At 43.3% G+C, this 25,581-nt stretch overlaps 1 protein-coding gene across 1 annotated transcript in view; it reads left to right on the top strand.

Annotated features, from left to right (window-relative positions):
* The first annotated feature begins 4,374 nt into the window (after window positions 1–4,374).
* Window positions 4,375–25,581, top strand: part of LOC111867575 (cadherin-related tumor suppressor) — a 437,136-nt gene continuing 415,929 nt past the window's right edge. Inside the window, exon 1 of the mRNA XM_023857565.2 lies at window positions 4,375–9,661. Within this exon, the coding sequence (XP_023713333.2) occupies window positions 4,457–9,661 (5,205 nt within the window). The 5' untranslated portion in view covers window positions 4,375–4,456. The remainder of the gene's footprint in view (window positions 9,662–25,581) is intronic.

The following is a 25,581-nucleotide window of genomic DNA, read 5'->3' as shown; positions in this document are numbered from 1 at the left end:
TGACTATGTAAATAAATGAATGCATAAATAAGAAAGTTACCAAAGAAATAAACCTACTAAAGCAGCAAATAAATAGTTTTGCGCATTCATATCAATAAATACATAAAAACAACGAATAAATAAGCAAACAACTAAAGAGGTAAAAGAAGTGACGCAATAAATAAATATTTAAGTATGTAGATAAATATAATTTTTTTAGTTGGTTACTTAGCGACGCTACCAATACTGATAATGTAAAGTTAAATAAATATATACTATTTTTCAGTTTTATTAAAAACAATTCTGACAAAACATTTTGCTCCGGGCTTGTAAGATTTCACTCTTGAGAGTTTGTTTACTGAGCGGTAAGATTTATTTAAAGTGTTACACAATGTTGAGGCTTATAGAACGCACACAGACCCACGTATCATCCCTTAAGGATAAGACTTTCCAACCTTTTTCTACGCGTTTACTTTTCCATGCGAAAGCGTAATGCAATTTAGCTGTGAGGTGAAAGAAGTTTTAGTAATCTGCCTACAGATAACTCGCAAGCACATCGCCATGGTGTGCCATCTGTAGCAGCTCCACAGAACTACTAGCGCACTGCATTGATACACATGTCAGGGGAGCAGTTCATCTACGGTAAAGAACATCTAAACGCTGCGACGAGTTCCACTTATAAATGACAATTAAAATTCAATATAGGAGCGACACTAGAAGGTTACAAATTTGTATAAGGTCTGCCATTTTCATATATGCTGTAAGCGCTGAAATCTCGAAATTATGTTAAACGCATTTTAGTACATAGTTTTCCACGACCGTCGCATAATAATAATAATATTAATAATAATAATAATAATAATAATAATAATAATAATAATAATAAAGACCGCCTCTATGGTCTAGTGGTCAGAGTTCCTGGCTACAGATCGAGAGGTCCCGGGTTCGATTCCCGGCGCTACCAGATTTTCTGAGAAGTAGTGGGTCTGGAACNATAATAATAATAATAATAATGGTAATTCAGTTCCTTTGTTTGAGTGTTTGCCAGCAGCAAGTAGCGTATAATGCGTAAATAACTCAAAACTATAGCAAAAAGTTTGACTTTAATACTTTAACGGAAACAGTGAACTCAGTATGACTGAGAATTCATCTAGTGTCCTGGAGATGACAAGACGTGTTTATTGAAAATGTCTAGAAACAGACGAATTCTGTTTGCATCCGTGACACACCTCGTCGAAGGATTAACTCTTGAAACACTGCTCACGTTAAAAGTGTAAAATTCTCTATTTTGCTTAGAGGGCACACGGAGACCAGCGGCATCCATAATAGAGTATCACTTAATTTTGTCCTCAAAAACATTTAGCAATAAGTGAAATACGGAGCTGCCGTCGTGTGGAGCGAAGTGTTCTGAAGTTTAAACTATAAAAAAATCGAATCATAGTTACGAGAAAAATAGGAGCGACTGAAATAGGTTGTAACACAAACTTGGCAAAACTTGTTTAGTATATTTTCCAGTTTATTGGAATCTGCTAAAATAAGGTTATTCCAGGTGATAGAGGTGTGTATGCTTTTTAAGTATACTTAAGTATACTTAAGTAAGCTTTTAAGTATACTTGACTTTTGGTCGAAATAAGAAAATAAATACACTTATGTGAGTGAAAAGTTAAAACTAGGCCTATAACAGGCCGCGGAGGCCCACATGGTTGTGAAACGTCGAGACTTCCACATTTTCTAGGCATTTGGCTCATAGATGGCGGTGAGGTCAGCCTTACGCACCAGCCACCCTTTACTCCCATGAAAATTCCTGATACTAGAGACTGGATAGACCTCAGGGCCATAGTGTGGCTGGAAGGATTAGGTAAATTGTGAAATCCAGTGACCTCAACGGGAATCGTACCCATGACCTTCCGGCTTGTAGCATAGTGCCTTAACCAACTACGCTACCTCATGTTCCTGTTATAAGAGTAATGCAACAATATGATGTCTCATTATCTTTGCCCTTCAATTAATACTGTAAATGCAAAAAGTAAAGGTATCCCTGTAACAGGCCGTGGAGGTCCATGGGGTTGTGAGACGTCGAGGCTCCCACATTATCTAGACATGGCTCCCTAAATACTGTAAGGAGATGAAATCAATGAGTATGAAATGGGCGGTTATAGTACTCTCGAAACTATACAGTTCGAGCTATTGGAAGCGTCGTTAAACAACTCGTAAACAAATAAGTAAATTAATAAATGCATATAAGCATATCTGCCTAAATAAAGACGAAAATTGCATGCAAAATTTTATTCAGAAAGCCGATAAGGACAACTTAGGAGACGTAGGCGTGGATAGGAAGATAATATTAAATGGATCTTAAATACTTAGGCTTTGAGAATGTGCACTGGACTTGCTTGGTTTAGAATATGGTCCGGTTCGGTATTATTCTCATCACCACGGGGACTTAAAAAGCACACAGCACAATAGCCACGACACTCCCAACCCCGCAAAAATACCAAGTGCCTCGAAACTTGGTGGATTTCTTCTGACACTTCAGGTAAACCCCACTGTTAAGATTTTAAAATAAGTCATCACCTTTGCCTCTATGAATATACCAGTAATAAAACTGACATTTTTGCTTTTGACCTCTCATTATATTGTGCAGTAGATACAGAGTCATGAAAAAAAAAGTAACTTGAAAATTATGGCTGAACATATTCTGTTCTCAGTTCTAGCTACTTTGCTTGTGACTCGGACAGAAGGATATAGATTACAGCATAGCGGGCTTAGCAGATATGTTAATTAAAAATGGACGGATAAATTGACTGCAGCTACCGAACAAATTATATTTTTCCGCAAATAAAAGGCTCTTGAACTGTATTTATCTTACGTGTTTTGTTATTATACCAAGACTTCGGACTTCTTAAGAAAAGGTACCGTCTGGCAACCTTGTAGGTATGGTAGAAGTCGCCTGATTGGTGGAAGACTGTTCCCCTCTCACTCTTTTATGCTGCCGTCAATGTAATGGTGGCTCAGGGGGAAAAGAATGGAAAGAGAAGAAGAGAATTTCTTATTCTCGGTAGTTGGAGTTACTAGCCTGAAGAAGAGAGAGAGAGAGAGAAAGAGGCAAGAGTGGAGTGAGGTTAAGAGTTTGTAGCTCTGCTCTGGCGGCAACGGTAACCAGTCGGCAAGAGTAGCAGGTCTCGCGTAGTTCGCTTGTTTCATCAACAGTGACGTGTGTTTGTTGTCATAGAAACGAGTGGATTGAAGGACTGTATAGTGTCAGAAGATGTCATGACGTGAAAAGATGTTGATTAGACAATCGATGTTGGATGAAATTGGTTTTGGTTTGTTTATTGATTGCTGTTTTTAAACACCTGCTGGGATGTTGCTTTCTGCGAGACAAGTTCAAAGGCATTTACTTCTGGGAAGATGATGGTTCACGAAAATAACAACAGTTGGGTGCAGACACATGGTAGTGTTGTCAACAGGTGGAGTGAGTGCCTGCATATGTTGCCAGAACCAGACGTCTCGAATCTCGTGACACGTGTGATACATCAGTGACATCAGTTTGTTTCTCTTTATGAAATTAATTAAAATTAAATATTCGAAAGTGGAAGAGAGAATTAGAGCTGTGATATTGCAATACTTAATACGCATGTGCCAGTCGCATATCAGTGCAGGATATCAGTGGCAGTTCTTGATTTATGTATTCCACGAAATTATATTACGGCCAGAACAAAAATATCGAATAAAAGAAGAAAAAAAAAGTGTAATTAAGACGCATTATTCAGTTAATTTAAACTAAATTAACAACATTTTATCCACCAGTGACTATATATGTTCTCATAAAAGACATAATTTTGACAGTTACTTTTCGAAGCCTCTTTTCTTATCTTCCGATGTTTGAAGGTTGGTCGCCTCATGGCAACAGTCAGTCAGTCAGCCATGTTGAATACCTGTCTCGGAGGAAGGCCCATCTATTCTCAGCCGTAATCCCCTGCCGGGAGAAAAGAGAAGAAAACGAAAGAGAGAGAAAGAGATACTGAAGAAGAGAAGTTTGGGGGGTACAAGGAGGGAACGGGGGGGAAAGAATGTTCAGTCTTCTTCGGCAGGCAGCAAGCAACAAGTGCCGGCCAGCTCACGATTAACTTCAGTAATAAGAAAGAATACGGGTTTGCTGTCACGAGACACGTGCGGTGTGTTTGTGCGTGTGCGCGGAAATTAGTGCGTCTTCGGCTCGTCGATTCGTTTTTTCGCGTGAACAGATGTGACGTAAAATAATTCGCGGTGTCGTATCGATACGGACTTCGTCGATATATAACTATTATCGCGTTTTGGAATAAGCTTATCGACCAGTGTATGTTAATCTGGAAAGAAAACAGTTCCGCCAACAGTAAGTTGGGTTGCTGTCGTAATGATGTGTGGGGGCTAAAACATGCGACTTCTGTGTATTATCAGCGAGAGAAGGACCGCGTTGTGAACATCGGTGAATGCAATGATGGTGCGGCCGTGGTGTTGGTACCTGCTGGTCCACGTGGCCGCCGCTACTGTATCAGTGCAGGGCCAGCAACTCGGCGAGATGCAGTCTCGTGCTGTCGACACGAGGGTCACCCTAGAAATACTGGAGGGTCAGCCCCGTGGCACTGTTGTTGGCACCATCCCAATAAAACCAAACTTTACTTACCGTTTTAACGAACCGCCAAGGGAATTCACTCTCGATTCGAACACAGGAGAAATCCACACAACGGTCGTGTTGGACCGTGAATCTTTACGAAACGATAGGTATGACCTCGTTGTGCTATCCAGTCAGCCCACATACCCAATCGAAGTGCGTATTGTTGTTATAGATGTAAACGATAACACGCCTGAATTCCCGGAGCCCAGCATAGCGGTTACTTTCTCCGAAAGCGCGGCGGCCGGCACACGGCTATTGTTGGACACGGCGAGTGACCGCGATTCGGGAACAAATGGTGTGTCTGATGACTATCGGATAGTTGCCGGCAACAGAGATGATAAATTTCGGCTTGTAGTCACTGCAAATCCCAGCGGCGAAATCACATATCTCCATTTAGAAACAACAGGGAAATTGGACAGAGAAACCAGGGCTTTTTATCAGCTGAACATATCTGCAAGAGACGGTGGAGACCCCCCGAGATACGGCTACCTTGAGGTCAATGTAACCATTCTGGATGTAAACGATAACCCGCCCATCTTCGACCACAGCGATTACATAGTATCTCTGAATGAAAGTGTGCCTCCCGGAACTCCTGTCCTTCAAGTCATGGCAACCGATAGTGACGTGGGTGATAATGCCAAGATCACATATTATCTAGCAGACACGGAGAGGCAGTTCGGGGTCGATCCTGAGACTGGCGTCATATCCACGACAGAGACACTAGACTGTCCCCAACAGAGTTGTCCCCAGCTGCCAACAAGACCTTCTGGAGGGGGCGGCTGTCCCAAGAGCTGTGTGTTTACCGTGTTTGCTCGGGATCACGGATCACCAAGACAAGACGGTCGAACTTACGTCACTGTCAATCTTGTGGACGCAAATGATCACGATCCTGTAATAAGGTTCCGATATTTCCCCTCTACAGCTGGTTTTGCTACCGTGGACGAGAACGCTGTGAATGGTTCTGTTGTGGCGGCAGTGTCAGTTGTTGACCTTGACGAGGGGTTGAATGGTGATACCACGGTGGAAATAAAGGCCGGAAATGAGCTGGGCCACTTTCGTCTGGATTACACCCCTAGTTTTGACATCGTCCGTGTTCATGGGGTACTGGACCGAGAAGAGGTGAACAAATACAACCTGACGGTCGTAGCAAGAGATAAAGGTCAGCCGCCACGGACAGCAACCGCCTTCCTCGTGATACACGTGAACGACGTCAATGACCACGAACCAGTGTTCGAGAAGAGTGAGTATTCCGCGGTTCTTAGCGAACTGGCTCCTCCAGGGACGTACGTTGCTGGCATAACGGCAACAGACGAGGACACGGGAGTCAACGCTCAGATTTATTACGCCTTTGTGTCCGGCAACGAGCATCGCTGGTTCGAGATGGATGTGAACTCGGGCCTGATAACGACTCGGGCTCCACTAGACCGGGAAGTGCAGGATACAGTGGAGCTCAGGATTTCAGCCAGAGACGGAGGTCCGAATCCTAAGTGGGCTTACACACAGTTGAAAGTGACAATCCTCGATGAAAATGACGAGAAACCGGTCTTCTCAGAGGAGCGTATCAACGTGTCCCTTTCGGAAAGCACTGCACCAGACACACTTGTCGCCATGTTGACCGCATCTGACCACGACCAAGGAACTAATGGCAGTGTTACGTATAAGCTTGTGGAACGCTATCCTGGCGTATTTGCTTTGGATTCTCTGACAGGCCAGCTCACAACTCGGACTGTCCTCGATAGGGAGACAGTGCCAGGCTATGAGATCCATGTGATAGCCCGTGATCAGGGAGTTCCTCCACAGTCCGCTACAGCTACAGTCTTTCTTTCCGTCCTGGATATCAACGACAACAGTCCTGAGTTTTATCCACAGCTATACTTTGCGTCTGTGCCAGAAAATCTTCCTGTTGGCTCTTCTATTCTCCAAGTTACGGCAACTGACCGTGATGATAAGGAGCATGCTGTTATCAGGTTCGCTCTGCAGGATACTGGAGAGATGAGAGACATGTTTGGTGTCAACGAGTCGACAGGTGTGTTGACTCTGAAAGCATCGCTTATGGAGACGCAGAACGCCTTGTTCAAGCTCGTAATAACGGCGATGGACGGTGGAGACAGGAAAGCGCTCAAGGATGCAGAAGTAGAGATCGTTAAGGAGAGCAGAATGGAAGAACTGGAGTTTGAGTCGTACAGTGGCTACGAGTTCCAGATCGCCGAGGATTATGGTGACAGGGCACCATCGATAGGCAGAGGAGTCGGTCGCGTTCAGGTGAGGTCAAGGGGCTTAGGAACTGGGATGGCAGCAGTACGATATTCCATCGTGTACGGCGACCCTCACAAGAGCTTCAGGATCGACGAAAGTTCTGGGGTTATAACAACAGCAAGTAGAATCGACAGAGAACAAGTGGCGGTGTATAGCTTATCCATCATAGCGAGAAGAGGCCACGCATATGGTAGAACAACAGTGAACATTACAATACATGACGAAAATGACAATGCTCCAGTGTTTTCTAGAGACAAGGACGAAGTGAGATTAGCGGAGAACGCGGCGGTAGGCCAGGAAGTGTACTTGGCACGCGCAAGGGACCGGGATTCTGGTATCAACAGCCGTGTATCCTACACGCTATCCTACAATCCAGATGAACAGTTTAGTATCGCAGAGTCCACTGGAGTCATTTACCTGAATCGTCCAATCCGTGTCGAACCAGGCAGCACGATGAGCGTGGAAGTGGCTGCAACCGACGCAGGAGAACCTTCACCACTGTCGTCACGTCACGTGGTGGTAGTCACAGTGGAGGACGTGAATGATCATACCCCGGTCTTCGATCACACTTCCTACGAGACTTCTCTTCTGGAGTCGACACCTGTCAACGCTAGATTCTTCGCATTGGCTGCTACAGACGCTGACCTTGGTGCAAATGGACTGGTTCAGTACGCTATAACTGAGGGAGACGCCGACGGGAAATTTGGGGTCTTTCCTGACGGCTACCTGTATGTTAAGAGTTCACTGGACCGCGAAAACAGGGACTACTACTCCTTGACAGTTACTGCTAGAGATCACGGCGATCCTGCGAGGAGTTCCATGGTGCCAGTCGTTGTCCATGTCATTGACGAGAATGATAATGCTCCAGAGTTCACCAATTCAACCTTCACGTTCCAGCTGCGTGAAAACGAACCTCCGGACTCCTTCGTCGGCAAGCTTACAGCCACAGATCGTGATATGGGACGTAATGCAGAACTGACTTTCTCCCTAGCCAATGCGCAGAAGGACTTTGCAATTGACCCCAAAAATGGCTTCATCAAGACCCTACATGTTTTCGACAGAGAAGAACTTCTTCAGAGCACCGGTCAGAGCTACGTCACTTTGGAAGCCACCGTTACTGATAACGGAGTTACAAGACTAAGTGACAAAGTTAAAGTGAATGTGTACGTAACAGATGAAAACGACAACGCTCCTAAATTTCTCCGAACTCCATATAAAGTTCAGATATCTGAAGCATCTCCCGTGGGCACTCAGATATTCAGAGTATCCACTACGGACGCTGATGAGGGCCTCAACGGTGACGTATTCTATTCAATTATCAGTGGCAATGCTCAGGGACAGTTTGCTATTGACGAGGCTACAGGTCAGATCACTGTGGCTCGGGTTCTGGACCGAGAGGCAGCTTCACGGTACGTGCTTAGTGTTGCAGCTCAGGATGCCGGACTGAGTGTTCGGCTCAGTGCCACAGAAACTGTTGCAGTTGACCTGCTGGACGAGAATGATAACGCCCCTGAGTTCACACAGACCGAATCCCGTGTGTCCGTGCTTGAAACCACAGCCATCAACACAAGGCTCGTACAGTTCCGTGCATCAGACGCCGATCTCGGTGTCAACAGCGAAGTGACTTTCTCTATCGGAGCTGGTAATCGTCGCGATGCCTTCCACATGGACCCTCTTACCGGAACCCTTTTCCTGCACAAGGCCCTGGATTATGAGGAACTAACCACTTACACCCTCAACATCACAGCTTCAGACGGTGGTAATCCTCGCCTCTCCACTACGATATTATTCCACGTGGCAGTTGAAGACAGCAATGACAACCCACCTGCCTTCCCCAACACGGCCATTGTTCGGCAGATCCGTGAGGGTATTCCTGTCCACACACCCATAGTGACTGTGGCAGCTGAGGACCCCGACTCTGGTCTCAACGGCCGGGTCAAGTACACTATCTCCCGTCAGCAGCCAGACGACTCCAGGCGACATTTCGGCATAAACCCAGCCACTGGCGTGATCCACACCCTGCTGCCTATTGATCGCGAGTCGGTCGATACTTTCCGGCTCCTCGTCGTGGCGACAGACCAAGCGCTTCCGGAGAACACGCGCCTCTCGGCCGAGAAGCTCGTAACAGTGATCGTAGAGGACATCAACGATAACGCCCCTCTGTTCGTGTCGATGAGTGCCGCCCTGCTACCTCGTACTGGCCTGCACGTAATGCAGATACTGGCTCGGGACCTGGATTCCAGCACCAACGGATTAGTCACCTACGAACTCGTCAGCGGGGACACCGACCTCTTCCGTTTGCACCGCAGTTCCGGTGCTCTGTCGCTGAAGACGACCATAGCGTCGCCGGAAACCCGTTATCACCTGCAAGTGAAAGCTACAGATGAAGCTGTGCAGCCAGAGAGGAAGTCTACAGACGCCTACATCACCATCATTGCAGGGGGAGGCGGCAGTTCGGGTGGTTTGGTGTTCGAGGGCGGGGGAGCTGCAGGGTTGGCTGGCAGTGTGTATGAGAATGAGCCTCCCGGCACGAGCATTGTGACTGTGCGAGCAAAGGGACAGCCAGATAACAGGGAGCTCGAGTATTATGTGGTGAACGTGACGGGAACACACGGGAGGCAGGTGGACCGTCTGTTTGACGTGGACACGAAGTTGGGCATCCTCGCTACAGCCGCACAGCTTGACCGGGAAGCGGGTTCCGACACTTACACCGTCGAGGTCGCTGTCATTGTAGCCAACTCGCCGACTCCCATCACCTCCTCCACCAGGGTGAGTCCCATACATGACACGTAGCGCTTTTAAGAGGGCGGGTTATGTTGGAGAGTAAACGGCAAGTTTGATAAGGGAAGAAACACATTACACTCACTCTCTTAGTTATTATTTTATCGTCAGGTGCATCTAGTTAATTAATTGTATCCGATGGTAAAATAATAGTTATTTTTTTTCGGAAACGTTACAATTATTATAAAACGTTGGGCATTGTGCATTTTCTTCGCTGTATTTAAAATTATAAGATACTTCGGAAGCTAGATTTGTTTTTGTCTTCAGATGTAAAGTATGAGAAATGATCCAATTCAGTTGGGCCCGTTAGATCGCTTCGCCCGAAACATCGTATAATTTGAAATATTAAGACAGTGGACAGTAGCCAGCATAATAATTTTATAATTAATAAAATGCTATCTTCATACAAAACCGTCAGAAGATCCTCATATAAGACCAACGGAGAGGAACTGAGTGTTGTATAAAGACTAGTAAAAAAAAAACAGCAACCAGTATTGATATCTTCTTAATATGCATTCTAGTTTATCACGAGATATTACTTTCGTAATTTATTATAAAAAGAAAAGCACTGTTTTAAGCCGATTATCCCCCCCCCAGCGAGTATTTTCGCGGACGATGGCGTAGGACTATAAACTCCCACATAAAAATTCTACAATTAATGGAATATATGTTGAAATGTAATTGAATTCAAGTGGCGCATGATCGTGCCCCCGAATGTCGTGGGTGATAATTCGGCTTTGTATTCGGAATATCCAGGAGTTTAAATCTCCGATAAGTGACTGACTATTTTGGCGGAATATTCGTCCCCTCTCCAGACCCCTCATTTCATAGTACCTCAAACTGCGTCACGACCGTTTCTTTCCATGCTATTTACATTTCACTGCTCGTCCTGTCCTTCTGCGCTATATAGCCCGAGTTACTGCAAGCGTTCTGAACAAGTCGGATAGTACGGAATGTCGTGCTTTCTTGACAGTGGGGACACTCAGTTTCTATTTATTTATTTATTTGTGGTTTGTTTGAGAGTGGTGTTAGTACTATAGAACTATCTGTCAATCTATCTACAGGTTCCCGGCCGATTTTTCAGTTTTTTAATCCTATACACAGTGGGTAGGATCTTGGATGGGGGATCGGCCCGTTTCAAGGTCTCTACCTACACACAGGGTAACACAAACACAGAATAAACGCACACAGACATCCATGTCTCTAGTGGTACTCGAACCCAAGATCCCAGTGTTTGAGTGGCCGAAGACGGCTCATGTTTTAGACTGCGCGGCCATTGTGAGCGGCGTCTACAGGACTGCAGCGTAGACCGGTACGAATCGAATAAGATGTGTAAAGGAAGCGATCGTGACTTAATTAGGAAATCATCTCGCTATTTGCCTTAAGGGGCTGAGGAAATTTACGGAAAAGTTCAAGATTGTTGATATTTCGGCCGAGATTCGAAATTACTACCTCATTAATACAAAGTCAGTCTACTCGGTAGTGATATTTAGGGGTTGCTTAATGTAGAGTTATAGCTTGTACTCTTCTCCAAGTATAATTAGAATGATCAAGTCAAGGAGGATGAGGTGGGCAGGTCATGTAGCACGAATGGGGAGAAGGTGAATGCATGTAGGATGTTGGTGGGAAAGCCAGAAGGAAAGAGACCACTGGGAAGACCAAGGGGTGTGTGGGTGGACAATATTAAAGTGGATCTTAGGGAGATAGGATGGTATGGGTTGGATTGATCTGGCTCAGGATAGGGACCAGTGGAGGGCTCTTGTGAACACGGTAATGAACCTTCGGGTTCTATAAAATGCTGGAAAATTTTTGAGTTGCTGCAGATTTGGCTTCTCCTCAAGAAGGGCTCAATTCTATAAGTAAGTAGGTTAATGTAGATTGTCCATATTGTTTGCTTTGAATTAGTTTGCGAGATTTGTTTAGTTTTCAGTTTCATGTCTCGAATGGCAATGAAAGAGAAGCTCTAAGTCAACCACAGGTGTCATCCTAAACACAAATTAAGTTGATGTAAATTGACAGTTTCAAAGCAAAACTAAATTGGCTAGCAACCTCATGGAGCAGTTTTCTCTTTCCCACTACATCAAAGCTATTAGTTGTTTGCAAACATGTCTCCACCCATCGTTTTGAAATGAGAATAGATAGTATCTGATTATGAACCCTGACCCATGGAGACATGCCAAGAACATATGAGAACACTTTCATTCTACGTAACTCTACTTGCATGCGGCCAGGAATATGACACGGATATTACTCCATCGGAACCTCCCTTGAACACTGTGCTATGCCTGCAATGCTATTCTGAAAACGTGATTTAAACGTGAAGGCAAAAAATAAGATCTTAGTAGTTTAATTGTGTACTGGAGTAACACAGTGCCTCTGAATTACTGGGTTTTTTTACTTCTTCCATCGTCCGGAATTCTAGGTAATAGAGTACACGACGTTTCGGAAACTGGATCTGTTTCCGTCTTAAGGTGAGGAAGGAAGACACCTACTCAGTTGGGCCCCTTAGAAAGAGCTAATCTCATTCTTTGTAAGGGGCCCAACTGAGTAGGTGTCTTCCTTGCTCACCTTAAGACGGAAACAGAGCCAGTTTCCGATACGTCGTATCCTCTATTACCTAGAATCCCGGACGATGGGAGAAGTCCAAAAACCCAGTAATTCTGTGTGTCATCCACCATCGTCGGAGCCCTTTAGAATCTACGGTGCCTCTGCTTGTCTTGTTAAGCTTTAGGAAGCTTCTTTGCATTTTAGACAGACATTTGTCGCCTGTATTTCATGAAACAATAAAAGCTGAAATACTGTGAGACCCGTGGAGCTGGCCACATGTTAAAGTCGGCCGTATCTCATTGTTGGCCACGATTCTAACGGAACCGGCAAAATCATATTAAATTACAGATGCCCAGACCATTCTGACTTGTTCCTCAACCTTGTATCTTGTCCCCCTTTTTCCATTTCATGACACAGTTGTATATACGTCCATATTATACACTGTATATTGGCAACAGAAAAATGATACGTCTCTACAAATGTAATCTTTTTACTCAGCCGTTTCCTTGAGTTTCTTTGCGATAGATCGATAATCAGCAGCTCACCAAAAGGTGCACCTTCTTCTTGTTAATATTACCGTGTGTCGTGTGTTTTGTATTTCGAAGTGTAAATGTCACAGATCCAATGATTTGACATTCAGTAGTTATAGGGCCAGAAACAAAATAGAGAGCATTATAAAACTTAACACTGTCAAAAGTAACGCAATGTAGGCTAGGCCGCGCCATAGCTCAAGCGGTTAGTCGCTGGCTTCCCACCGCGGCGGCCTGGGTTCGATCCCGGGTCTGGTCAAGTGGGATTTGTGGTGGAGAAAGTGGCGCTTGGGCAGGTTTTCCCTTAGTACTTCGGTTTCCCCTGCCAGTCTTTATTCCATCAAATTCTCCATCATCATAATAACCTGGGGTAGGCTACAATAGGCCAATCAGTGGCCGCCGTGTCGAGTGGATCTAGTTGGACCCCACCCCCCACTAAGCGAATTAAAGAAAAAAAACGCAATATAGGCTAACAATTACGTGTGTAGTCATAATACACAAAAATAGGAAATTTTAACTCAGTACTCGGTAAACTGAGGAGCTGGGGTAGCTCAGTCGGTATAGCGACTGGCTACGGGCTGGAGGACCGAAGGGTCGGAGTTCGAGTTCCAGTAGGGTCAATAATTTTCTCTTCTCAACGTCGTCCAGACCGGCTCTGGGGACCACCCAGCCTCCTCTCCAATGGGTACCGGGGGCTCTATCCCCGGGAGTAAAGCGGCCGGAACCTGAGGCTGACCACTCACCTCCAACTAGTGCCGAGGTCAAGGAAGTGTGGATCTATACATCCACTCCCCAATACGCCTTCATGAATTAGTGCTTAATTAGATAAGCACAGGGACAACTTTACCTTTTACTCAGTAAGTTTGCAACCTCCTTAAGTTGATCAGGTTTTAGTGGAAGCGCAGGTGGCCAAAGTAGGGTTCACTGTATTAGATCTCTCACTGTTATAACATCTTGAATACTATTGTAGCGTTGTTCCTGGGAAATTGTAGCCTGAAATCTGTATAAGGAGAAGTAGCAGGTGGTAAACTACATAACGAAGGATCTTATCATTATTCTTATTAATTAGGATCCTCAGGGCGTTAAGTGACTGAGGACAAGGCTTCGGCAGCTAGTCGCTGGCTTCTCACCGTGGCGTTTCATGTTCAGTTCCATGTAAGCTTGTATGGGATTTGTGGTAGAAAAAATGGCATTAGAGTAGGGTTTCTACGAGTACTTGAGTTTCCCCTGCCAATTATCATTGCAGTAAATGCTCTGTTTCTGTCGTCATATCATCTGGGGCTGTTACAGTGGATTATTTACGGCCTAAGTATCAAGGGAATCAGTCTCACCCCACCCCAATCTTAAAAGAAAAGGTTGGAGGAGCGTTTGATATCCCCGAGAGGAAGAAAATATACCTATACGGCTTTGGTTGAAAACACATGAAATTATATATATGTCGAGATGGTAGAATAATATTAAAATGGATCTTAAAGAACATGAACTGCTTTGTATTATCTCAGGGTAGGATTTAGGGGAGCTGTAGGCAAACTTTGGCGTCAGAAACAGGGACAGTTTTACATGTCCTATTGTCTGATATCGAAGTTAATATGCAGTTGACCACCTGAAGCGTTTCTGTTTCGTCACTTAGGTCAGTTTTCGTGACTGAGAGAATATTTGAATAATGCCTTAATCACTTTCTCTTTCAATCATACAAATCACAATTCGTCATAACTTTAATATCAATCACAACCTCTATTAACCTTTGAATAAAAGAATGGAATCCTATACTGAACAAATATAGCGATATGAAGAGAAAGCGTTCCTTCGCTACGGTGGGAGAGCAGATCTCGTTAAATAAACGTGCGCCACGTAAAATGTAAACGTGTAGTTGAGCAATGGCTTTAGTAACGTGAGCGTATGTACGGGCGCGAAGTGTTCTCTGGCTGTATGTTGATGTATTGAGGCGTTAGTGAGCCTCGGAGGAGGCAGAGGGCTAATAGTAGCCTTGGCTGTTATTTACAATTTGTGTCCTGGTTCCCGGTTTCAGTTCTACCCTAGCCTGCTTGTTTTTTAATACCTTTGTGCTTAATTAAGCATCACTCTGAAGACAGTCTTTATCTCAGTACGGGCTGGACTGCCGGAATTCGATTCCCGGCAACGGCGATGTATCAACAGCGCCCAGACCTACTCTGAGGCCCATACAGCCTCCTATCCAATGGGTACTAGGGGCACTTTCAGCTGGGTGAAAGCTGCCGGGGCGTGAAGCCGAAGCCAAGAGTGGTGGAGCTATACCTCCATTCCTTCACGTGTCTTCTTGGCATAGTGCCTAATTAGTTAAGCATAGGGGTAACTTTACTTTTTACGTACTACATGGAAGCAAGTGACAGGAGGTTGGAGAAAACTTCATAATGAGGAGCTTCATGACTTGTACTCTTCTCCAAGTATAGAGTGATCAAGTCAGGGAGGATGAGATGGGCAGGGCATGTAGCACGAATGGGAGAGAAGAGGAATGCGTATAGGATATTGGTGGGAAAGCCAGAAGGTAAGAGACCACTGGGAAGACCAAGGCGTAGGTTGGTGGACAATATTAAAATGGATCTTCGAGGGATAGGATGGGATGCTATGGATTGAATTGATCTGGCTCAGGATAGGGACCAGTGGAGGACTCTTGTGAACACGGAAATGAACCGTCGGGTTCCATAAAATGTTGGTAAATTCTTGAATAGCTGCAGAATTGGCTTCTCCTCAAGAAGGGCTCAGCTCCATAAATAAGATGGAGGCGAGTAGTCAGGTTCATGTTTCGAGGGCTATGTCGCCCGGCAAAGAATCGCAGTGTTGGATAGGGGGCTGGGTGGGTCCCAGTGCCGGTTTGGGACGCCGTAGAGAGGAGAAAATATCTTGCTCTTGCTAGGAGTGGAACCTCGATTCTTCGGTCATCCGTTTAGTAGCCAATTCCTTACTACTTGGCCCTGCGTTCCTTTAAGGGCCTTGACTTCTTTATGACATACATCCATTCTAAATTATCCACCCGTAATCTATCATTTGTCTTACACGAACTGTTTGGCAAGGCAAGGATATTAGCCTCACGCCAAACCCCCGAACTGGAGGACCAGAGGCTACCGTTCGCCTGGTCCCTGTCCTTCAATGTTTCCAGCATTGGTGACCCTGTCAGGAGCCTACGACCTCACGATCATAGTTCTTCGGGTGATTAGCGCGCAAACTTCCCCACTACTTCAAAGCAGTAGCCAGGGGATGTCATGTTTCTTAGCGTATTTAATTACGTTTTCTTAATTGTATAGATCGTCAGGATCTGAAGGTCGCGGCCCATTTGAAGCTGATACTCAAGCATGTATTTTTGTGTCATTTGGTATATAACTAAAAATCATTAGGATAGCAGCTTTGCGGGTCTAGAATTGAAAGGGAGACCTTCAGGAAATTAGGTAAGTTCGAGACGCCCTGTTTAAGTTGAATAATGCAACGATATGATTCCATTGTGGAGATTAATAGAGTAAACGCTCGTTATAACGAAGTAATAGGGTGAAGAGGGTGCCCGTTATTGCAGATGTCCGATATAACGGAGTGAAGGGGTATTCACGGAAGCACATAGCCAATCCACGCCATAGGTATAGAAACACAGTGTGACTGCATAAAGATTTCTATATTGGGTTCCTTTTTTATTTGAAATAATTTTCTAACTACCAAAACTTTTGAGTGCAAAATCTAAAAGTATGCAATTGTACGCAGCTTAATTTAATATAAAACAAAGTTGATAAGTGCACAGAAAAAAATGTTTAAAAAATATTATTAATATGCTTAAATATTACAAATAAATATTCTTTTAAAACTTTAAGAATTTTTAATATTTTTTTAATATTTCCGTAATATATTCATCACTTATATAACTTAATATATTGTCGCGTATCGGGCGTATATCGGGACAAATAACTTCACGCCGTATTTTGTATAGCGAATTTTATTTCACATTCGCACTTAACAATCACCCAAATTACAGATTTACGGTTACTGCTATCTGCAGTATCACAATTAGTACACTCCAAATGCCAGAATACAACTGNCGTCACCGCGGAGGGGAGTGGCGGGGCGGGAACTCGCCTATTACGCGAGCGTTACGTTACCGCTGGGGAGGTAGGGGTCAACATGTCACAATATTTTGATATGTGGTACATATTTCATTTTTTATATTTTATCTTTTATCTTATTTTGTATCTTCTATTTTAATTGTAATAGTTATCAACTTGAGGCAAATTTTACTTGTTAGTATATAATATGGCATGTTGCACTGATATGGATCCATATCGGTAATTCAATAACTAAACGTGTTCCTGCATATAACTGCGTGATGATGGTCTTGTACGACCGAAACATTTAGCAGCAATAAAAAGTTGAATTGTAAAACATTAAAAGCGAATATATATGTTGTGTTGACTGTTAACGTAATTCCTAAACATATCTGGAACACACAACGCGATGTAACCAATGAAGATGTTTTGACCAACTCAGTATTCGCTGAAGCCTATGTGAAACAACCGTTTAATTACTTAAGTATACCTAAAGCGCATGTTTAGTCCCTTACTTCATATGATAATTAATTTTCTACCAAAATAAAGCATTCATCAGTAAATTGTAATCATTATTTAAATTCTAAATTTAACCAAATTCACTCGTCAGTCTGTTAATTGATATATTATACAAGGATACATAGAGCTTACGGATTGTTAAGAACCGTCAATGTTAAGCAGAAGAAGTTTACATGCCATGTTTTTACACCTGGGCTCTGGGTTGCACATGAGGAAAAGTGAGGTAAACTATGGAATGAAGTAGCGGATTAGTAGTCACAGCTGTGTTATTGTAGAGTGAATTTGTGGCTTTTGTCCGAATAACTCGTAAAAATAGCCTACAATCCTTATCTTAGTTAATGGACTCTAACAAATCCACTTCACGTTGTGTTTAGAGTGGCCAGGTCTAGAAACCGTACGGTATTTTTGTTTTGCAATGCTATAAGATAAAGCCATCCCTGTAACAGCCGTGAAGGCCCATAGGGTTGTGAGACGACGAGGCTCCCACATTTTCTAGACAATCGACTCACAGATGGCGGTGAGGTCAGTTTTACGCACCAAGGTACCCCTGTAACAGGCCATGGAGGCCCATAGGGTTGTGAGACGTCGAGGCTCCCACATTTTCTAGACAATCGACTCACAGATGGCGGTGAGGTTGTCAGCTTAACGCGCCAAGGTATCCCTGTAACAGGCCATGGAGGCCCATAGGGTTGTGAGACGTCGAGGCTCCGACATTTTCTCTAGACATTCGGCTCACAGATGGCGGTGAGATTGTCAACCTTACGCACCGGCTACCCTTTATCCCCTGTTAACGCTGTTAGAGGCTGAGTGACCCCAGGACAGTCTTATCAAATTTTGCCATCCTTACAATGAAATATTACACAAACATGCAGTAGTTTCCTCATGTTCATATTGATTTTAAATGCAGAAAGATTCGAAACTTGGTCTGTAAATTTCCTTGTTTTTGTAGTGCGAAAATGAATTAAAACACAATATGCTCTGGCTGTGTTCATGAACAAAATATTGGTCGTAACTACATTTATTCTGAATAATGTTGATGTAGATGTTCTTGTAATTTTTCTGTTTCACTTCATGGTGAGAAGAAAACGATCCCAAGAGCTATTGTGAAATTTTAAGTGTAATGTTATTTTTCATTTATATGAACACTTTAAAATTAAAAATGAAAAGCTTATCAGCAACTGCAACCAGCGCCATATGTCGCATCAAGGTCTCAGTAATGGCGTTCATTATGCAAAGTACCCATTTATTAAAACCTGCTTAAAACATTGCGTTGACATCTTTCCCGCCTTGCAGAACCCCAGATCCGCCCCCCTCGGATGTAATGTTTGTCAGCCCCTGGTACAGAGGATAAAGCCTTCATGTAAGCCTTCCATGGGTTCCAAGGTATTTCTCCGTTTCGGCTTCCTTTCCTTTTTAAAGAGTTGTGATATGTATAAAGGACGCTTATCTTTGGACATTTGAAAGCAGCTGGTTATTAAGTGTAGAAAGAATCCAGAAAATGTTCGGTGAAATCTTAAATTTCGTTACTTCAGAATTCTCTTTTGGCGTTATTTACTAAAGAAATGGCTGGTGTTCGCGCATGGCATATCGCATAGTTGACGAAACATAATGAACGTGAAGAAAGTCTTCTGGGATGTGGCACCGTGTAGATGTGGTGTTAACCGACGTTTTGAGGAACGTATCGCCTCCATCTTCAGGGTAGAAAGAAAAATAAGAAATCCGCAAGTGAAGAGACCGTGAGAGCCGGTACAAGCCGTGAAAACCTCAAATCTTACATAATGAACGTGTTTATCCATCAACAGTAGACATACGCTACTAATATTAGTGTTCATTTTTACCATGAAGGGTAGCACAATGTGTAGAATACGGAACAAAATTAGGAATATTAATGTGTTTGTCAATTTAAAGTTATAATTTCATTCCTGTAAAAAATATACATAATCCAGATGTCTTGCCGGTCACGGTAGCCGAGCTCTCTGAGGCATGTACTCTCTTCGCTCGCTCGGAAAACTAGATCGTGGGTTCGAATCACAGTCAGGGCATGGATGTTTGATGTGTGTGTGTGTGCGTTTTTCTGTTTTTATGTTGTCCTGTGTTTAGGTAGAGGCCTTGCGACGAGCTGATCGCCCGTCCAAGGGGTCCTACCGTCTGTAAAATGATCAAGAAACTGAGAAATCAGCCCTATGCTTCAAAGTGGGAGCAAGAGGAGAAATAAAAATCCAGATTCTTGGGTGTGGAAGGTTAAATTGTGGACAAGGATAATGCGTTAATCTCTTGGTGATTAGCTTCGTTAACTGCAGAAATGTGCATTACTTTGCATTACGGAATTTTACTTTTCATTTCTGCAGCAAGACTTGAGTATAAAATGCAAAAGACAGAATACGCGAAGAAATGTATTTTCATATCCACTAAATAAATACCAAGATGACGTAGGAATGCAATATATAAGCACTAAGAATTACAGGCTTACTGGACTTTCTCCATCGTCCGGTATTCTAGAGACTAGAAAACACGACGTTTCGGAAAGGGGATCTGTTTCCGTCCTGTGGTTCCTTAGAAAAAGCTAACATCGATCACTGGAGGTTAGCTTTTCCTAAGGAACCCCACTGAGTAGGTGTCTTCCCCCCCTTACCCGAGGACGGAAACAGATCCAGTTTCCGAAATGTCGTATTTTCAAGTCTCTAGAATACCGGACGATGGGAAAAGCCCAAGAACCCAGTAATTCTGAGTGTTATATACACCATCATCTGAACCCTTTAGAATCTAATACATTTTAACTTTATTAAACCGTGGCGTTTTTTGTAAATGTGTAAAAAGAGAATATATTTTAACATTTTTTTTGTTATATAATTTTGTGACCATCATTTCATTAATCAGTTCAGTTTAGCTGACGTAAACGAGATAATATATTGAATCATTCTATTTTTAGGTTTATAACTTAGAACAGAATCAGCTTATATCTTATTCACACTGCTCGTATTGATGTAAAATTCCGTGCTTCTTCTAAAAGAACCGATTAATTTGTCAGGAACGTTTTGATGCTCCACTTGATATAAGAAACGAATGTCCTTCCTTTTAATGGAGCCTAAAACAAAATACAGTGTAGGACATGTAAAGTAAAGCTATCCCTGTAACAGGCCGTGAAGGCCCATAGGGTTGTGAGACGTTGAGGCTCCCACATTATCTAGACAATCGGCTCAAAGATGGCGGTAAGGTTGTCAGCATTACGCGCCGGCCGCCCTTTACTTCCCAGGAAAATTATTTAATTAATTCCTGGTACTCATTTCTGTTAGAGGCTGAGTCAACCCCAGGGCCATAGTGCGGCCGGAAGGATTAGGTCAATTGAAAAAATCCAGTGACCTCATCGGGACTTGAACCCGCGACCTTCCGACTTGTAGCATAATATATGAACGTTAGGAAGGGACGTTTCTGTTGATAATTCAGTGTGAACAATAAACGCCTTATTATCATAGTGACCATTCGGATGTTGTTTAATTGCTGTTATAATTAAAGAAAATGTAAGCGTGTTAACATGACATAAGAAAGGCAAGGTGAATTTATCCCTGTACTTCATTAATTAAACAGTAAGAATTGAAGACGTGTGACGGAGTGAAGGTAAAGCTCCATCATTCTTAACCTCTGCACTAGATGGAGGTGAGTGGTCAGCTTCATGCTCCGACCGTTTTAGCCCCTGGTACCCATTGTATGGGAGGCTGGCTGGGCCCGATATCCGGGCCTCACGCTGTGCAGAAGAAAAACACCTCATTGACATAAGAAAAATATATATTTATTCTAATACCAGAGTTCCTGTATTAGTGGAATTGTAGTTTTGAAGTATGCTTCTTTGTTTTAGGAAAATTATGAAGTCAAGGGATGTTTATAGAAACAGGACATGAGTTTCTAACGTGACAGCTGTTCTTTACACACATACCTTTCAAACGGCCAGAGACGGGACGGGACAGGACGGAACTGACGGGCTGACAGATCGGAAACAACAAACATTATACATTCTTGCTATGTGAATATACATGAAATTGTTTTGAGTATGGAATTCTGGGTGCACATAGTTTGGTCCGCTATGTATTGGTGTGAAACTTGGTCTCTGACATTAAGGGAGGAACATAGACTGAGGGGGTTTGAGAACAGGGTGTTGAGAATATTTGGATCGAAGAGGGATGAAGTGACAGGAGATTGGAGAAAACTGCATAATGAGGAGCTTCATATCTTGTACTCTTCTCCAAGTATAATTAGAATGTTCAAGTCAAGGATGAGGTGGTCAGGTCATGTAGCACGAATTGGGGCGCAGGGGAGTGCATATAATATTCTGCTGGGAGAGAGAGAAGGAAAGACACCACAATGAAGACCTAGACATAGGTACGAGGATTGTATTAAAAGGGATCTAGAGGCTCATGGTCGCGAGTAATGTGGACGATATGACAAGTCACGAGACAAGCAAATTTTTAATTTTTAATTTACAAACTATAGCCAATAAATTAAAATACGACTACAGCCTATACACACTACGAGTAAATATACGGATCCTCACGCGCCGAAGCCTGGCGAGCAACTGAAGTAGTGTGGACGAAGATTTACGAGCACAAGTAAAAGCCAAACGAGTCTCCCGACGAGCACTAGCACGATCACGAGTAATGTGGACGCGCCTTAAGAGATATAGGATGGGGTGGTGTGGACTGGATTGATCTGGCTTAGGGTAGGGACCAGTGAAGGGCCCTTACGACCACGGCGATGAACATTCGGGTTCCATAAAATGCTGGGAAATTATTGAGTAACTGCACAATTGGCAGTTTTTCAAGAAGGGCTCATCTCCATGAAGTTAGTTTCGTCAGCTTATAGCATTTCGGTTGTGGGCCTGTAGCCCATTAAATGCTTTTCAAACAAAAAAAAAAGTTAAGGTGTAAGATAGAAGGTTTGAATGTTTTATTTGTCAAGATCCTAACTTTTGTCTTTTCATTTCCAAACGTATGGCCGTATGGAAGAGATTAAGACTGCCAACATTTTTTATTTCGTGCACGATTCTTCTTCAGTTCAGATTCGGAAGCCCGAAAGAACAACATTAATTAATCCTAGCTGAACAACAGTAAATATGAATCTTCTGCAGGAGAACAATAATTAAATATTACAATTCGCAAACAATTGTAAGCATGAAACAGACCAATGATACGGCATCTGTTGTGTACCAAATACTGATTACACCTCTTATCTCACTTTTTTTAGGTTATAAGGAAACACAGACTTAGGCATGTAGGCCTCGCGGTAGCGTAGTTGGTTGAGGCACTGTGCTACAAGCTGGAAGGTCGCAGGTTCGAGTCCCGGATGAGGTGGAATTTCTCAATTTACTTAATCCTTCCAGCCGCACTGTGGCCCTGGGGTTGACTCAGACTCTTAACAGAAATGAGTATCACGAATCTTCCTGGTGGTAAAGGGCGGCCGGCGCGTAGGGCTGACTCCTTACTGCCATCTGTGTGCCGATTGTCTAGAAAATGTGGGAGCCTCGACCTCTCACAACCCTACGGGCCTTCACTGCCTGTTACAGGGATGGCTTTACCTGTAGGCCTTTTGGATGGATGGCCGTCAATGTGACGATCCACCCAATACATTATTTTTGTGAAACTTAGTATGAACATCATGATACCAGAGGCCGCCTAGAAATGTACATAAATGGTACTTTAAAATATTGTTTCAAATACGGCAATGATGCAATCCTTTTGGGTTATGCCAAGAAAATGAAACTCAATCCGGTTCTGTAAAAGCGGAAATGTCATTAGATATTGATGATTAAATTCTGTGAATATTAATTTGTAATTCTTGCTGGCTTATGGACCAGACAGCGTGTTGATGAATGGCAACGTTCTCGACTTGTGTTCGGGATGTTTTCAGTTGGATGTTGGTAGAGATACCGGTTCTCCTGACTGTGTTTTCTCCGTGGGATTTCTCAGTCCCTTCCGTCCGGTTTATTATTTACTTATCGTCCTTTTATTTGACGTTGTGTAGGCTGAGTTACCACAAGCGACATATGTGGACCAAAATACAGTAAGCCGTCGTTACAAATGGACCCAGATATAACGGAACAAAGCTGACTGTGTACAACTGTGAATTTTAGAGATGCTGTGACTCCGAAAAGCTTAAAATAGTAAGGAACCCCAATATAAAACCCTTTACACAATCACGTTGTGTGTTTCTGTGTTTATTGCGTGTACTGGCTATGTTTTCTATTGTGTAAATTAAGGTAAAGATGTCCTTGTAACAGGCCGTGAAGGCCCATAGGGTTGTGGGACGTCGAGGCTCCTACATTTTCTAGACAATCGGGTCACATATGGCGGTGAGATTGTCAGCCTTAAGCGCCGGCCGGCCGCCCTTTACCCCCTAAGAAGATTCCTGGTACCCAATTCTGTTAGAGGCTGAGTCTGCCCCAGGGCCATAGTGCGGCTCAATTGAAAAATCCAATGACCTCAACAGAAATCGAACTTGCGACTTTCCGCTGTGGTGTACTTCCGTGAATACCCTTTCACTCGGTTGTAGCGGACGTCGTCAATAGCGGACGCCCTGTCTCCCTTGTCAGTCCATTATAACGAGGGTTTCTTGTGTTCGAAGGGACGCTATGTTATACAAACTTAGATCTCGAGAAGGCCGCGCCATAGTTCAAGCGGTTAGTCGCTGGCTTCCCACCGCGGCGGCCCGGGTTCGATCCCGGGTCTGGTCAAGTGGGATTTGTGGTGGACAAAGTGGCGCTGGGGTAGGTTTTGTCCGAGTCCTTCGGTTTCCCTTGCCAATCTTCATTCCACCAATTTACTCCACAATCACCCCCACTTATCATCTGGGGCTGGTACAATAGGCCAGAAGTGGCCGCAGTACAAGGGACTTAGTCCCACCGCACTAGCAATAAAAGAAATAGACCTCGAGAGAGTTTAGGAACGTTTCGGCAGAAATAGTGAGTACTGATCCAGCGCGACATGGAATAATATGGACATTCATTCTTTATCCCATCTTAGAATAATGCAATGTGAATTTGATATCCCCTCAGTATTCATTAATTAATTTCTTTTTGTTGTCAGATGTAATGGTCAGACTGTGTGCTATTAATTTAAACACGAGCACTTATGCTTTAGTAGTCTTCAAAACCGTGACGAATTATTGGGACCGTCAGTATGTGTCACGTGACCTCACTGCAGCTTCTCGTCTGCGCATGTCTCTCGTGTGGAGAGGCCCGGCTTTGATCCTTGTCGATGTCCTGTACAACTAAAATGATTGAAACATTGAATAGTTGCCGTCTGAGAAATGTTGCTGCCGTAGAATGCAAAACTAAGTCAGCCACCGGATCTTAGTCTAGTCCAGTCCGATCCAGTCCGTATCTCTACAATCTGGTTATACTTTTATTGTGTTTGTCACAATAATTGGCCGGATAGTAGTGGCAGGACAAGTACTGGGAAGATTAAACTATTGTTTTTTTAATTTATGAACCGAATATAAGAAGTTAATTTACTGAATGGCTGCGGAATAGGAAAATGTGTATCAGGCTGAATGAATTCCGAACTCCTTTATGGATATATCCGTGGATTTCTTCTACATGTCAGTGATCGTGTATCACATGTTACAAAGTATTTATAAAACATTTGAAGTAAACTTGTTGCCTGTAATTGTAGTACATTGTTCCCGCATTATTTATTTAAAAAAACGTAGGATTTAATGTTTTTGTTTCTTTCGGTGAATATGTAAAAGTATTTTTAAGAATTGTTGGATGGATTAAAATAAAATGGCTATAGTTTTTTATTATAATAAGAAATATAGATTCTAAATTTGTATTTACATAAGAATATTTAATACGAAACAATTATGTATTATCCACGTATGGATCCAGAGATATCCTTAACAGATATATAGAATGTGGTAGCGTACGTGGTTGAGGTATTATGCTGCAAGCCGGAAGGTCGCGGTTTCTAGTCCCGATGAGGAGATTTTTTTTTTCAATTTACATAATTCTTCCTGCTGCAGTATGGCTTCTGGGGTTGACTCAGCCTCTAACAGAAATGAATACCAAGAATCTTCCTGGGGTAAAGGGAGGCGACCACGTAAGGCTGACAACCTCACCGCAATGTATGAGTCGATTTTCTAGAAAATATGGGAGCCTCAACGTCTCACAACCCTATGGGTCTTTACGGCCTGTTACAGGAATAGCTTTACTTTTATAGAAATAAGAGGCATACGCACCCTAACTTGAAAGTTTAATTTGTAT

The sequence above is a fragment of the Cryptotermes secundus genome, unplaced genomic scaffold (genome assembly GCF_002891405.2).
Source record: "Cryptotermes secundus unplaced genomic scaffold, Csec_1.0 scaffold519, whole genome shotgun sequence".
In the NCBI taxonomy this organism is placed as follows: Eukaryota; Metazoa; Arthropoda; class Insecta; order Blattodea; family Kalotermitidae; genus Cryptotermes; species Cryptotermes secundus.
This window is presented reverse-complemented; position numbering and strand designations above follow the sequence as displayed.